The sequence below is a fragment of the Pongo pygmaeus genome, chromosome 19 (genome assembly GCF_028885625.2).
Source record: "Pongo pygmaeus isolate AG05252 chromosome 19, NHGRI_mPonPyg2-v2.0_pri, whole genome shotgun sequence".
Taxonomy (NCBI): Eukaryota; Metazoa; Chordata; class Mammalia; order Primates; family Hominidae; genus Pongo; species Pongo pygmaeus.
This window is the reverse complement of record NC_072392.2, coordinates 30548545-30564204: the sequence shown is the minus strand read 5'-3', so window position 1 is coordinate 30564204 and position 15660 is coordinate 30548545. Positions and strand designations below refer to the sequence as shown.

At 46.6% G+C, this 15660-nt stretch overlaps 1 protein-coding gene across 1 annotated transcript; it reads left to right on the top strand.

Moving 5' to 3' along the window:
* The first annotated feature begins 736 nt into the window (after positions 1 to 736).
* On the top strand, positions 737 to 4357 carry LOC134738674 (uncharacterized). The gene is made up of 2 exons (XM_063655879.1): positions 737 to 1507; positions 3412 to 4357. The coding sequence occupies exon 2, from the start codon at positions 3478 to 3480 to the stop codon at positions 4081 to 4083; it is 606 nt and encodes a 201-aa protein (XP_063511949.1). The 5' UTR covers positions 737 to 1507; positions 3412 to 3477; the 3' UTR covers positions 4084 to 4357.
* The last annotated feature ends 11303 nt before the right edge of the window (positions 4358 to 15660 follow it).

Sequence of the window (15660 nt, the reverse complement as noted above, 5' to 3'; positions counted from 1 at the left end):
TGGTGTTGTATTGTCAGTGAAAAGAGCCAAACACTGTAAAATATTTGAAGAGATTTATTCTGAGCCAAATATGAGTGACCCAAGGTATAGTCTCAAGAGGCCCTGAGAACATGTGCCCAAAGCGGTTGTTTTACAGTTTGGTTTTATACATTTTAAGGAGACATGAGACATTAATCAGTACATGTGAGATGCACATTGATTCAGTCCAGAAAGGTGGGACAGCTAGAAGGGGGTCAGTGGGAGGAAGGCGTCCAGGTCATAGGTGGATTCAAAGATTTTCTGATTGGCAATTGATTGAAACAGTTATTATCTAAAAACCTGCAATCAATAGAAAGGAGTATCTGGGTCAAGATAAGGGGTTGTGGAGACCAAAGTTCTTACCATGTAGATGAAGTCTCATGGGGGCCGCCCTTAGAGACAATAGATGGCCAATGTTTCCTATTCAGACTTTTAAAAGGTGCTAGACTTTCAGCTAATCTCTAGAGGATTGGGAGGGCCTGGGAGGGCCTGGAAGGGAAAAGAGCTAGTTATGGTAATAGAGATTCTTTACAGATGCAAATTTTCCCCACAAGAGACAGCTTTGCAGGGCCATTTCAAAATATGCAAATAAATCCTATTTTGGGCTAAAATATTTTTATTTCCTTCTTTATCTGTCATATGATGTTATATGAGAGTCCGGTGGGAAAGTAAGCTGTGTTATATATAAGGTTAAATAAAGCCCATCTGTTGAGATTTTAGTTTTTAGGGTATGACTCCCCAGGCCCCTTAGATAGGAATCTGGGCAAGAGAGAAAAAATGTCAGTTTAGTCCTCAGTACATTCTGTGGGTTTGAACAGATGTCTAATGCCATATCCACCACTGTCATATCATACAGAGTAGTTTCACAGTCCTGCAGATCCCCTGTGCTCTGCCTGTTCATCCCTCTCTCCCCCAACCCCTGCCAACCACTGCTCTTTTTACTGTCTCCATGGTTGTGCCTTTTCCAGAATGTGACAGAGTTGGAATCTTACAGTATGCAGCCTTTTCACATCAGTTTCTTTCAGTTGTAATATGCATTGAAGGTTCTTTCATGCAGCTCAATAGTGTTTGGCAGAAACTCAAAGGCAGGGAGAGGAATGGGAAATCTGTGTGGTGGAAAAGAGGAAGAGGAGTCCTGATGGGACTGCCAGCTGCCAGAGGCAGCTGCTAGTGAAGTGGCTTCATTGTCTGGGGTGACACCCAAGGTTCATTGTCTCACAGCCACAGAGATCAAGGGCATGGACACACAAAGGGTGAGGTTAAGAGTGGAAATTTAATAGGTGAAAGAAAGAGAATAGCTCTCTGCTACAGAGAGGGGTCCCGGAAAAATAGGTTGCTGATGCACAGTGAAATGCAGATTTTTATAGATGAGCTAGTGGGGAGCAGTGTCTGATCTACATCGGGTGCAAAAAAACAGGACCAGGTGTGCCATCTGCATAGGGCATGAATCTCTGGATGCCCCCACACCAATCTTCTATTTATTACGCAGGTGAGTAGCTACTCCATGTTGCTTATTTCTTTCTTACTGTGCATGTGTTAACAACAACAACAAAAAATTAGGGAAGGTGAACCCCCCATGGTGGACATGCCTGGCCCCAGGTAGTCCCTTTTATCAGTGCGGCTGCAGGCCTCCTCCTAGGCAGGCTTCCAGCTTCCTTATCTATGCTTGCAGCTCCATTTTTCAGGCTGCTCTTTGTTAGAAAGAAATGATTTCTTGGGCTGTTTTTTGTTAGAAATTCTGCCAAGGACTCTTTTGTCCTATCTGCCTAAATAATTTATTTCCATCTCCTGTATCACTGGAAGAGGGGATCCTACCTGACTGGTAAGAGGGTGCCTATTTTGTTCTCCCTGTTGGTCCTAAGTTCGAAGCAAGGGCAAAAAGGAGGGAAGCCGTCAGAGCAGTCCTGACCATTAGGGTTGCTGTATGCAGTTCCCAGCTGGTTGCTTCACTGACTGTGGGTCAGAGCGTCACCAGGCTCTTGGGTGGATTTTTTAAATCCCACGGACTGAAACCCTTCTTTATTATCTCTAGTCACTTGAACATCTTTCTTTGATAGACAGTTTATTCAGTGTTGTTATTAAAAAAAAAAAGCTGCTACTATTACTACTACTACTACAATTACTATTTATAATAATGGTAATAATTACAGTAATGATGAATCCCAGCAAGGACCAAATAATTATAATTACTGATTTAATATTTATACATAAATATTTATTAAAATATATAATCTATATATTACATATATTTATACCATGACATTTATAGTATCTACATAATTGTATATTATTAGTGTATTTATGACAATTTATATTTATAAATTACATAATAAAAAAAGAATATTATTACTACTACTACTATAAGCCTCAGGACTCCCCCTGCCCCCCACCATTACAGAATATCCCCCTTTTACTATTCAGCCACCCAATCCCACGTTGCCCCGCTGGTCGAGCTTGCTATATATAAAGGCGGCCGCCAGGTGTCGCCAGACAACTAGCTAAAAAGCCTGCCGAGCGGATCCGGATGGCGAGTGGGCAGGTAGGACGCCAGGCCTCGTCCGTGTCCACCTCGCGTCGCATTCCCACCTCGGGGCTCCCTGGCACGCATGAGTGGAACCGTGAGATCCCTGGAAGCCAAAAGAAGCCTTGGAAAATTTGGGGGGGAGCGCCCTGGGCCAGGGACAGCTGCCGGGCAGGGGACAGGCTCCGCAGCGCCTCCCGGGACAGCGCCCCACCCAGAGGGGACTTCAAAATTCACTGGGGTCGGCCTGCCTCAGCCTCCCCAGGGGCATTTAGAAATTTCTGCGGACCGAAAGCCCCTCCTGCGTCCTCTTCAGAACTATAATTGTTTATATCTAATCACTATTTATGCAGATTTATTATTTATAAAGTATAATTTATACTTATAATTCTACAAATTTATATTATTTATATTCATATAGTTTGTAAATGTAAATAAATTATTATTTGTTTATAATACTTGCTTAAAAGAATTACTATTGCTATATAAACCTCAGGTTCCACCATCCCCCTGCCCCTACCCTCCCCTTCGCACCTCGCCACAGGCCTCCCCCCACGCCCTTCTCCCCTCGTCTTGCCCCCTTCTCCTCTCCCAAATTCTAGTTGCCCATCTGCTGGGTTGGGCTGCTGGTCGATCTGATCAACTTTCTGAGGTCACATCAAAACTGCAGAAATGAGGCTGATCGACCCAGCAACTCTAACAAAGATCATCCATCGGACATCTGGTCGCCCCTCTATCTCGGAGCCAGAGGCTGTAGGCTCTTCCCCAGTGGGGAGGGTGGGGCCCCAAAGTCCAACCACAAGATCCTATTTTGCAGGCCGTGGCTAAATCCACTGTGCCTTCCCCGTTTTTTCTCGAACTGCCCAAGCCAGACTCCACCTCCAAGACAAGACTCGGAAAAAGGTGTGAAGCTCAAGTCGGATGACCACGACCCACGCATGGCCACGGACGGGCCCATGTTACTCTTCGCAGTCCTCCTGGAACAGCCGGGCCGGTCCTCACCTCCGGGGAGGGGCTTGGAGATAATGGGTGTAATGGAAGGCCTGAGGACCTGGCCCCACGCCAGTGGGCGTCCGGCAGAGTACCCCATCCCCCGTTCACACTCTCAGAAGGCCCATCGATTCCTGCGTGTACTAGTCGACCCGCTCAGGCCACAGCACTCCGAGCTCAAGAGTGCGCCTCCAACGCTGACCCGCAGGTTTAATCTCCGACGAAAGGACGAAGAGTACACCCGGCAAAGCGAGGCTCATCCTGCCAGTGCTGCCAGTGCCGCCAGTCCCCTTGAACTCTGCATGGCGCCCTGTGGCCAAATCCCCTTTCTTGCCTGCTTCGCCAGAGCGCCAGAGAGAAAACCTTCAAAGTGCAGCCAGGTGGCGCCCGACAGCCGGCGCAAGCAGCCGCGGATAGAATGGGCATCGCCAGCGGGCGAGGCCTCTCCTAGTCCCAGACCACCTGGGATCGCGTTTCTTGGCCTGGGGCGGGTGGAGGAGCTCCCAGTCGGCATGGCCTGGAATGAAGCGACCCCGCAGCCGAAGGGGACTTGAAAATTTTTCCTAACAACCGTTCCACTCCGAGGGACTGCTGCCTGCTAGGACAGACCTCCCACGCGGCTCCGGGCCTGGCGATCTTCCGCGGGAACTGGGAACGTTTCCGGAGACCCCGGCAGGCCGGCGCTCTGCCTCGGCTTCACAGTGCAGCGGGGTCCCGGGTTCCCCGAGGATTCGGAAGTTTTGCGGGGCGCCGGCGGCGGGAGAGACCGTGAAGTTGAAACCGTGAAAGGCAGAACGTGGGTGAATCGCTTTTATTCTGTCTTTTCGGAGTGGGGAAGTCTTTCTAAAGCATAAAATAAACCCAGAAGCCATCAAGGAAATGATTGATCAGCTTGACAACATGAAGTTTCACAAGCAACGTCAAAAGATAACAAATGATTGTGGGGATCACTTATGCATAAGATAAGAATATTGACTTCATTCACAGTAGCCAAGATACGGAAGCAACCTAAGCGTCTACCAGTGGGTGAAGGGATAAAGAAAATGTGGTGTATGTACACCACGGGGTACTATCCCGCCTTTGAATAAAAGGAAATCCTGCTATTGGCGACAACGTGGATGAACGTGGAGGCCATTGTACTAAGCAAAGTAAGCCAGGCACACAAACAAATACCACCTGGTCTCTCCTGTGTGTGGAATCTGAAAATAGTTGAACTCATAGAAACGGAGAGTAGAACAGTGGCTACCTGAGGCCGGGGGAAGGGCAGGAGGGAGGAGCTGTTGGTCAAAGGGTACAAGGATTCAGTTAGACAAGAGGAATACGTTTTAGTGATCCACATGACACGGTGAATGTAGTTAATGCATTTTATATGTCAAAATCCCCAAAATAGTAAATTTTAAATATTCTCACCACAAAAAATAAATGTGTTGGTGATGGATATCTTAATTAGCTTCAAGTAATTGTTCCACCAATGTACACATATATCAAAACATCACATTGTATCCCATAAATATATGCAATTATGATTTGTCAATTAAAAATAAACTTTAAAAAATCTTTTTAAAACGATTTCAGCATTATTTACTATAATAACAAAAAAACTGGGGTGGGGGATAATAGCCACTGATTAAGAGGGGTCAGGTTAAATAAACTCCAGTGCATCCACACCGTACACTGTGTGAATTTGTTTTGTTTGTTTTAGGTGAGATAAATGTTGATGATGAAATGTTAAATGAATAATTTAAAATAAGAATTAAGTTATCTCTATTTCAACACATTAAATAGCTAGTAAAGACCGTGTGGTGTGGACAGAGGGAGATGATCTACAGAACAGAAAAGAGACCAAAACAAATGCACCCAGCTGGTTTTTGACAAGCATGCAAAAGCACCTCGTGGGAGGAAAGGTAGCCTTTCCATCAAATGGGAGTAGGGCAATTGCACATCACAGGCACAGCAAACAAGCAGGCAAACCAAAACCCTTGACCTAAACACCGTCAACTTTAGAATCCCAAGCCCCCACCAAATGAATGGACCCCCTCTTGGCCAAGGGGACCTCAGGAAAATCTTAAAAGTTTAGTTCTAGTCATGATGGGGTGGGAGGTCAAACATGCCTCATTATACCCCCTGCCTTTTGGGGTTTAGACCAGCATTAATGTTAACATAGAGATCAGAAGACTGAGAGAACAGACTCTGAGGCAATAAAATACCAAATTATAAACGGGACCTAAGGCCATGCCAGGCAAGGGTTAAGTCACTAACACTACGCCTAAAGAATAAACTGTGTTCTAAGGACTACAAGGTTTTTCTTTTTGTCTAGCAGCTAAACAACCACTGGCCTCGAGATAGACAAGATGATTAAAACAATTTCCAGCTCCACTACCCACTTGACTTACTGAACCCCTGCTCTACCAGCCATAACTTCCTGATAAGACCACCAACCATGGATTGTCTCTGGCTGGTTTACAGAGGCTGCACGCTTGTGTGCCTTCATGCCCTGAAAAGACCTGTTGACATATGGGACCTAACTGTAATACATTTAAATGTTAAGTCTCCACCCCAAAGTGAACATGGGTCACATGCTACATGCATGTCTGTTCAATATGCATGTGTCAGGACCACCTTCATGAATATTCATAGCTCCTCCTATAACCTGTTGAATATGTATGTTTAGCCAACCTGCCCAGCATAAAGCTCCTACCCTAACCCCTCCTCCTTCAAAGTGCCTGTTTCTGGTCCCTTGGCTGAGCTGGCCACCTTGAAGGCTGTAATCCTTATGAGAAATAAAGTCTCCTCACGTTTCTAAATGGATAAATTGTGGGGGTTTTACCGTCACACCTCATGCAAACCTTAACTCCAAATGGATCACACATTTCAATGTAAAATGTAAAACTAAAATTTTAGGAAAAAAATTCTTAGAGAAAATTGGGATCTAGGCTAATAAATGAGATTTTATACTTGACATCAAAAGCATGATTCATAAATACAGATGGATAAATTGGAAGTCATCAAAGTTAAAATCCCAGGCTCTGTGAAAGGTCCTTTTTTTTTTTTTTTTTGAGAAGGAGTCTGGCTCTGTCACCCAGGCTGGAGTGCAGTGGTGCAATCTCAGCTCAGTGCAACCTCCTCCTCCCAGCTTCAAGCAATTCTCCTGCCTCAGCCTCCCAAGTAGCTGGGACTACAGGCGTATGTCAACACTCCCAGCTAATTTTTGTATTTTTCATATAGATGGGGTTTCACCATACTGGTCAGGCTGGTCTTGAACTCCAGACCTCGTGATCTGCCTGCCTTGGCCTCCCAAAGTGCTGGGATTACAGGCGTGAGCCACCACACCCAGCTGAAATGTCCTTTTAAGAGGAGTAAAACAAGGTATAGATCAGAAGAATATATTTACAAACCGTATATTCTACAGGAATGTGTAAAAAAAAAAAACTCAAAATGCAACGGTATTTTTCTTCAAAATCCAATTACAAAATTGACGAAAGACATGTTAAAGTATGCCCCCTGCAGAAAGACAAAATGACTCCCAGGAGAGTAACTGAGTTGTTCAAAGTTAAAATGGAACCAGGCAGCCGTAGCTGGGTGACAGAGACTTCATGTACTCTGTGTTCTTAGAAAGATGTTATAAAAGTATCACAAGACCTCCCTTCCACAACCAAACCAAACCAGTTCCTGTTGTCAGTGTCAAGATAACTGTAGCCTGAGCACCACTCCCCTGGACCCCTGACAGCCATTTATAAGAAATTTCTGACAGTCTTCTGCTTAAGGCTTAAAGAACAACAAGTCAGAACTCCCCTGCCCCGACTAATCAGGACTCAACTGCATCAATCAATCAGGGTTCACCTGTATCGACTAATCAGGATTCAGCTACATCCACTGATCAGGACAGCATGAGTTTCAGTCCTTCATTTACATAAATGAAAGTAGTTGGAAACCTGGACAGAAACTTTTACCATAGAACCCAAACCCTTCTTAGTTTTCTAGAACTTACTTTCCTTTTACACTGAAGGCTGCAACTTCCCCATTTACAAACTGTTCACGGAAATAAAGTCACTTTCCACATTCCTTTTCAGAAAACTTAGTTCACAGACATGAACTAGCATTTCACTGAGCAGGATGTACAGATGGCAGGTCGGCACATGAGAAGACGTTAGCCTTTTGTGGGAGTGTAAATTAAAATCACGGTGAGACATCATGACACATCCATCAAATGTCTTCAACAAAATATAGGAACAGCATCAAATATAGGAAAGCAGGTGAGGCTGTGGTGGAACGGGCTTTCTCACGGATTGCTGGTGGTAAGGTAATATTGTACTGCCACTCTGGAAAACAGTGTGGCAGTTTCAAAAAAGAAAACAGCAACAACAAAAACGTGCAAGTGAAGCGTGGCAGAATATGCCACCCCAAAATATGCCACTTTAGCATAAGGGTGATTTTGAGCTAAAGGCACTTGAAAAACAGCTGGCACAAGGAAGATGTCCTGACTTCCCCTTTTTCTTCCTGAAAGTAGGAGGTGAATCTCCCATGGGAAAGGCGGCCTCCCTGTACCAGGAGGAAGGAAGACATTCTTAGCACCAGAGGCAGGGAGTTGGGGCTGAGGGGAATCTGTATGAACAAATCTCGTTAAACTAACCCTCATCTGCCTCACCACTTCTCCATGATGAACTGCCCTATCCCAGACCCCATTGTCTTGCACGTTTTCACAACTTATTCTTTGTCCAACCTAGTATATAAGCGTTCAGGCCTAACTGCTTCTTTGGATCTCTTTTTCCTACAGGGTTCCATTTACATGTGCAAATCTGTGTGCTTTTCTCCTGTTAATGTGTTTTATGTCCACTTACCTCTTAGGCCCAGCCAGAGACACTAACAGTGGAGGTAAAGTTTTGCTTTCCCTGCATAAGGACCATGTAACCCAGCAACCAAACCCCTGGGCATTCACCCCAGAGACACAGGAACTTGCTGTGCATGAAGGGTTGATTCAGCACCTCTGGGGCCGAGGACTCCCCCTGACCTCTGACCCTGGGCTACAGCAGGAATTAGAATATTTCCCAGCCTGAAACTCCTCTTTCCTCAACTTCAGTCAACCAGACACCCTTTGTGGATGGAAAAATCTCATTCAGTGTTTTTATAACAATAACAAATAATAATGGTAATCATTACAATAATGATGAACAACAGCAACAATAACTATTATTATTATTAACCTTGGGGGATGAAAGGGTAGGGTAGAGACCTCCACACATGTTCCTGGAGAATGACCACCTACTCCTGCTGGGTCCCAGGGTGGGCTGGAGTCAGAGCCCCAGGTTTGCACATGCAACATGCTCTGTGAAGGCAAGGGGCGAGCAGCAGGAGGAAAGGAAATTTGCCCTAAGAGGGTGTGGAAGACCAGTGAGGACCCTGGGAGGAGAAACATGGGAGGGGTGCGCAGGGAGAGGGACCCAGGTCGGGCACCTGCTGCCTGGCCAGTGAGCTGCCAAAGCTTCCTCCACAAGTGCTGGACTCCTTGTCCATGCCTGCCTACCTGGCCCCCAGCCAGCAAACTGCGGGCACCAGCTCACGGTGTACAGAAATATGCACTCTGGATGAATCGCACACTTCAATGTTAAACGTAAAAGAGAAAACCTCAGTAGAGAATGCTAAGCGTTTGTGTCCCCTGGAGAAATGGTCTTCAGTGTGGCACAGCAGAAACCCAGGTGGTCAGCAGCCCTGTCTGGTGTGGTGTCAGGGAAGAGCGCTGACTTCTTAGAGCAGCCTGGAGTTCTGCCCGCTGCGATCCACCGCGGCGGCCTCTGCATCTGCAGGGCAAGGCCTTCAGGTTTAGCACCGCAAACCTAGGCATTTGGAGTCTGTTGGGCCAATATCACTGCTCAGGTGCAGATGAGCCGGCTAACTTCACCTGAACTGTAGCTGCCAGCCTTCATGAGAAATGGGGGCGCTGCTGGGACTGGCCGGCTGGGGCCTCGGGTGCACCATTTCTGCTTGAACACACGTCCCCCAGGCACATGGGGCCCCCAACACGCAAAGCGTCCATGAGGTGCTGGGCCTCCCTCTGGCTAGGGGGAGCAAGGAGACAGCGAGTGTGTCAGCCAGGACTGGGCCCCAGTGCTCCCAGTGGGTGGGGGTGTGACGGGTGTAGTCAGGCCAAGTCTGCGGGGAAGGTTTGTAGGACTGGGGCTGGTGGCTAGCCTTGAATCCTGAACCACCCACCAGTGGCAAACTGCAGTTTTGCAGAGGTTAAGCCTCTGGCATCTCTCTAAGACAGCTAGGCTGGGACAGGACTGGCAACAGCAGCACCAATGCCTGTGTGTCCTGAGCAGAGGATGCTGCACTCACAGGCTCCAACCAGCAATGTCATTAACGTTTTTCTCCACTGCAAGGATCATGCAAACCCTACCAGTTTCATTCCAATGTTTTTTGAAAAACATATTTGAACACAGAGCTGGGAGTTTTGACAGGTAGGCTTTAGGAGCTTTGTCACTGCCACCAGGACACAGGGATCTCCCGGCGAGGTGCTCAGGGACCTGTGGGACCCAGAGGCCAGGGGGCTGGGAGGGTTTGGAGTGGCCGGCAGGGAGGCCTCAGAGCCATGCCTCCTCCTCCCCTAGTCACCCCAGCAGACCTTCCCCTGAGAAGCAGCAGACCAGGGAAGGGGCATCTGTCATTCTCTGCCTGTCACTTTCTTCTCCATTCCACCACCTATGCATTTAACACAGAAAGTGCATGAGGCCACGCCGTCTGCAGTCAGCCACAGCCACTGCTCCATCCAAGGACTCTGCACTGAGGCCAGAAGGATGCCCTGGGCTTCCTGCAGGGGCTAAGCCGTGCACAGGTCCCAGTGCCGTCAGGGCCCCAAGGCAGTGAGAAAGGTTCAGCCTGGAGGCGGGTGGTTAGACATAGGTCCTCGAGGGTCCCTTTAAGGTCTCAATCCTAGGATCGTGTGGGGTCCCATTGCTGTGGTTCGAATTTCTCAGTCTCTCCCTTGATTTTGCTGGTTTTACCTCTTTACAGATTATTTCCTTTTGAGTTTTCTCTACTTCTAAAGAATTTTTTGTTGTAATTATTTCAGACACTGCCTGAGGATTGAGATTTTATGGTTTTCAAGAGTTACGGTTTTCAATACATCTTTATGTTCCCTCGTTCTATTCTCCTAGAAGTTGGCTCTGTGCTGTTAGCTGCCTCCACACATGTGCCCTTCATTTGTTAGGACTCAAGTGTCACATCTGAAATGGGGGCTAGCAAGGTAGATCTGCAAGACCTATCCCTTGGTTGAAGTAGCAAGCCCTGGAGTGGCCCAGCAGGTGTTGATAATCTGACCTGTGAGAGACTGATTATACAATGACAGCGGCCAGACTACATAAAAATTCAAACTCTGAGCCATAATCTGCAGCAGCCAGCCCCAAAGCCAGCCCGAGATCTGCAGCAACAGCCCAGGAATCCAGCCCACTTGAAGTCAGACGTGCAGGAAGCCAGCCCGCTATCTCCAGTCAATCCAGGGAGCTTAACACTGCCCTGTAACAATCAGCCCAAAACAGCCAGACCCTGACTAATAACAGCTTCCCTAATTTTTGTCCTGGCTTCCAACTTAGAACCAACCAGAAAAAGTGAAATCTGCTGCCCTAACCGACCACACAGGAGGCCCCGTTTCTGGTCGGCCACCCCAGTTTCCCCAAGCAAACAGCCTCCACTTGGAGTGCACCTGGAGCCTCCCCTTTTTCCACTGTGAACCTTTCCCATCCTCTGCCTGCTTGGAAATTTCTACCAAAATGCAACTGGTGATGGCTGACTCCCTTGCTGGGGCCTCTGTGTCTCTCATTTGAGTGGTCTTTGCTTATCTCCATGCTGCTTCCCATGCTACTACGATGGGCATTTCCTGCCCATCCACAAAGACTTCACATGCGTGCCTGGGGTGGCAGTATGCCCAGGTGCATTTCTCCTGCCTCCTCCTTCTCTCTTTATCCCGCAGTCTTCCTCCTCACCCAGCTAGCCACAGGTGTCCACATGGAGCACAGTCTGAGGAGAGAGCAGGGTCAAACACAGCCAGGTTCTAGGTGGAGCTGAGTGGTGTTTGACAGGTGCCATGTGCTCCCCCAGATGGATCTTTACATCATAAAAATGATTTTGTGCTTGAGGATGTTGCTTCAGATCCACCAAGCATAAAGTCACCACCTGAAATTAGAAGACAACATCCAATAAAGAGACCTTCTTCACTCCAGCATCCTTCTCCCTATGTGCCTTCTGAAGCTCCTGCAGCCAGCCTGCAGATGGGTTCAGAAAGTGTTTCCAAGAGGAGCACCACACAGCTCTAACACACACACACACACACACACACACACACACACACACACACACACACACAGAGTCAACATGAGGGTAAGAATGAGTAGAGTGATGACATGCGGTGTCTGAGAGAATCTGGTCTTGAGGATTAAGGGAAGGCTCCCCAGGCGAGCGGGAAAGGTGAGCAGTGTTCAGTCTCTCAGAGGCATGGATGGAAGTGTCGTCCAGGCAGAAGACAAATGCACAAGGCTTGAAGCTGGAGCAAACAGCTTCCATATGCAGGAGCGCAAATGACAGGCACTTCTATGGCAAATCCAAGAGTGAGGCAGGAGGGGTCAGGGCCCAGCATGCCAGGCCAGTGACTTCGTGGAACCAGCAAACCAAGCTAGGAAAAGTGTGGCATGTTACTTCCTTATAATATTTTTAATTAGAATGGTAATATTTTCTCTTTAATGCAAAGAATAAATAAATCCTTAAATAATACCTAGCCCAAGGCCCACTATCCAGAGACACTCAAGCTGCTAGAATTTTTAATGCATCCTTCGAGAAATATTTTCTATATAAATGGAAGGCTGAGATGTGTATACCATTTTTTGTGGTCTCTTCCACCAAAACTTCCTCAAATGTATTAAGAGCACAACTCTTGAAAACGTGTTCCCACAGAAACGTGCACACAAACGTTCTTAGCAGCATCATTCATTATAGCCAAGAAGAGGAAACAACCCAAATGTTCACCGACTGATGAATAAACAAAACGTGCTCCATCCACACAACGCGACATTCACACGTGAGGAATGCCGCACCGTGGTGAACACCAGAAACTGCACATTCAGTGAAAGAAGCCCATCATAAATGACTCCATTCGTGGAAATGTCCAGAATAGGCAAATTCACAGAAATAGAAAGTAGATGAGTGGTTGCTTAGGTCTGGAAGGGATGAGGAGCATAGTGGGATGACCTCTGAGATGCATGGGAAGTCCTTTCGGGAGGCTGAAAATGTTCTGCAACTGACTGGATAATGGCTTCATGGCTCTGTGAATATACTAACAACCACTGAATTGTACACTTCAGTGGTGAATTGTTTGAAATGCAAATGACATCTCACTAAAGCTCTTATTAAGAAATAAATGAGTTGATGGCAGATGGCTATCAGGATTATGAGGGTGACATGTCAGGGGAGGGGCTGTGTGTGGAGGTGCCAGAACTGCACCAGACATCAGCCATTGAAGGGTCCTCTGATGTAAAAATAGGAATTGTGACCTGAGTAATTAATGAGACACTGGCTGTCCTGAATTTGCAGCTAGTAAAAAAGTTGTGAGTCAGGAAACAAGCTTGGTTTTTCCATAACGGGATTTTGGCTGCTGCATAAGAGAATTGGCTGGAAGAAGCACCATTCACAAGAACTTACTGTCAAGAAGCAAGAAGCACAAAGCACTTACCATCAAGTAAGAGGGACAGGACTCCCAGTAAGGGGGTAGCAGAGAGATGGTGGCAAGTGGACGGATGCACGATACACCTGGGAGGTGACACTGACAGAACATGCAAGAAGAATTAGGTAAAAGCATAGGTTATATCAGGGTGTGTCAAAAACAGTGACAGGAGCAAATAAATAACCTAAATTGAGGAACGCTGATTTGAGAATTCTCAGACACGGATTATTGATGGAAAAGCCAAACTCTGTAAAATATTTGAAAGAGGTTTACTGTGAGTGAATGAGTGACCGTGGCCTAAGGAAACAGTCTCAGAGGGCCTGAGGAAGCGTTCCCGAAGCGGTCAGGTTACAGTTTGATTGTATACATTTTAAGGAGGAAAGAGTTCTAGGCCAAGACATAAGTCAACACATGGAAAGTATACATTGGTGTGACCCGAATAGGTGGGACATCTTGAAGCAGGGGTTTACAGGTCATAGATGGATTCAGAGATTCTCTGATTTGCAGTTGGTTAAAGGAGCAAGCTCTGTCTGAAATTTGATGTCAGGAGAAAGGCATGTTTTAAGCTCAGGATGCTATGTAGCAAGGTTGACGGCCTGCAGGCCTGACTAAAACCTCGCCTGGCATGGCCTTAGGTCTTGTTTATAATTTGGTTTTTATTGACACAGAATCTGCCTTGTCAGTCTTAGGATCTCTAATGTTAATGTTGGAGAGTTGCAGCTAAACTCCAAAAGGGAGGGGGTGTAACAAGGCTTGGGATCCCCTTGGTCAAGAGGGGCAGTAGGGGAGGCTTAGGATTTTATTTTTAGTTTATAGGATGGATCAGATTGTTTTTCTTTTGTCATTACAAATAAGGCTGAGGCCAAGCATTGTGGCTCATGCCTGTAATCTCAACACTTTGAGGGTCAAGGTGGGAGGATCGTGTGAGCCCAGGAATTCAAGACCAGCCTGGGCAATATAGAGGGACCTCGTCACTACAAAAAATAAAAATAAATAAAAATTAGCTGGGCATAGGAGCCCACTCATGTGGTCCCAGCTGCTCAGAAGGCTGAGGCAGGAGAATCACTGGAGCCCAGGATTTCAAGGCTGCAGTGAGCCATCGTTGTGCCACTGCACTCCAGCCTAGGCAACAGAGTGAGACTGTGTCTCAAAAAACAGTAAATAAATAAACAAATAAATAAGGCTGAAATGAACAGCCTCATCCATATCTTTCATGAACACCCACCAACTTTTCCCTCCAAATAGCTTTCTAAAGCTTTCAAATAGCTTATTTTTAAGTAGTGCAATGACTTAACAAATTGCGTATTAGAAAGCCTGTTATGAATTTAGACTCCTGTATTATTTTGAAATAGATATTTGGTCTTCATCCCCATCCCCATTTCCTGGCAAAAAGCTCCTAAAACCCTTGGAATCTCCAGAGTACTAAGAGTGTCATTTGTGTGCTAATGAAATGACTGGTGGCTGGGGACCCTAGAGAGCTTCAGGATGGGGGCTGGCCACCAGAAAGACAGAGGTGGGATTAGGGGGTTGGGACTTTCACCCCACTTGCCAACCTCTGGGGTGAGGAGAGGGACTGAAGGTTGAGCTGATCACCAATTGCCAATGATATGGTCGATCGATCATGCCTGTCTAATGCCACCTCAGTGAAAATCCACAAGGACAGGGTTTGGAGAACTCTCAGATAGCTGAATACATGGAGCCTGGAGGGCAGTGTGTCTGGAGCAGGTGTGGGAGCTCTAAGCCCCTTCCCAGATGCCTCACCCTGTGCACCTCTTCCTTCTGCCTCTTCATTTCCATCCTTTGAAATATCCCTTGTAATAAATAAATAAGTGCAAGTAAAGTGTTTCCCTGAGCTCTGTGAGCCACTGTAGCAGATTCATCAAACCTGAGGAGGGAATACTGGGAATCCTGATTTGCAGCCAGTTGGGCAGAAGAGCAGGTCACAACCTACTACTTGTGACTGGCATCTGAAGTGAGGACAGTCTGGTGGCACTGAGCCCTTAACCTGTGAGGTCTGACACTGTCCAAGTAGAGAGTTTCAGAATGGAATTGAATTAGGAGACACTCAGCTGTTACCTGCTGAAGGAATGGTTGGTGTGGAGAAATCTCTACACATTTTAGTGACCAGTGATCAGAGAAATACAATTATCCTTTGGTATCTTCAAAGGGATTGGTCCCAAAACTCCTCCTCTGGAAGGGTTTTGGTGATTTGGGCACCAAAATTACTGGCTGCTCAAGTCCCTTATATATGAAAGTATAGTATTTGCATATAACCTACACACATCCTCCACATGCTTTAAATCAGATGTGTCCAATCTTTTGGTTTTCCTGGGCCACACTGGAAGGAGAATTGTCTTGGGCCATACATAAAATACATTAACACTAACGATAGCTGATGAGCTTTAAAAAATCGCAAAAAAAAAAT

Coding starts and splice junctions, on each gene's coding strand:
- LOC134738674 (XM_063655879.1), top strand. CDS start 3,478: ATGGCCACGGACGGGCCCATGTTACTCTTCGCAGTCCTCCTGGAACAG.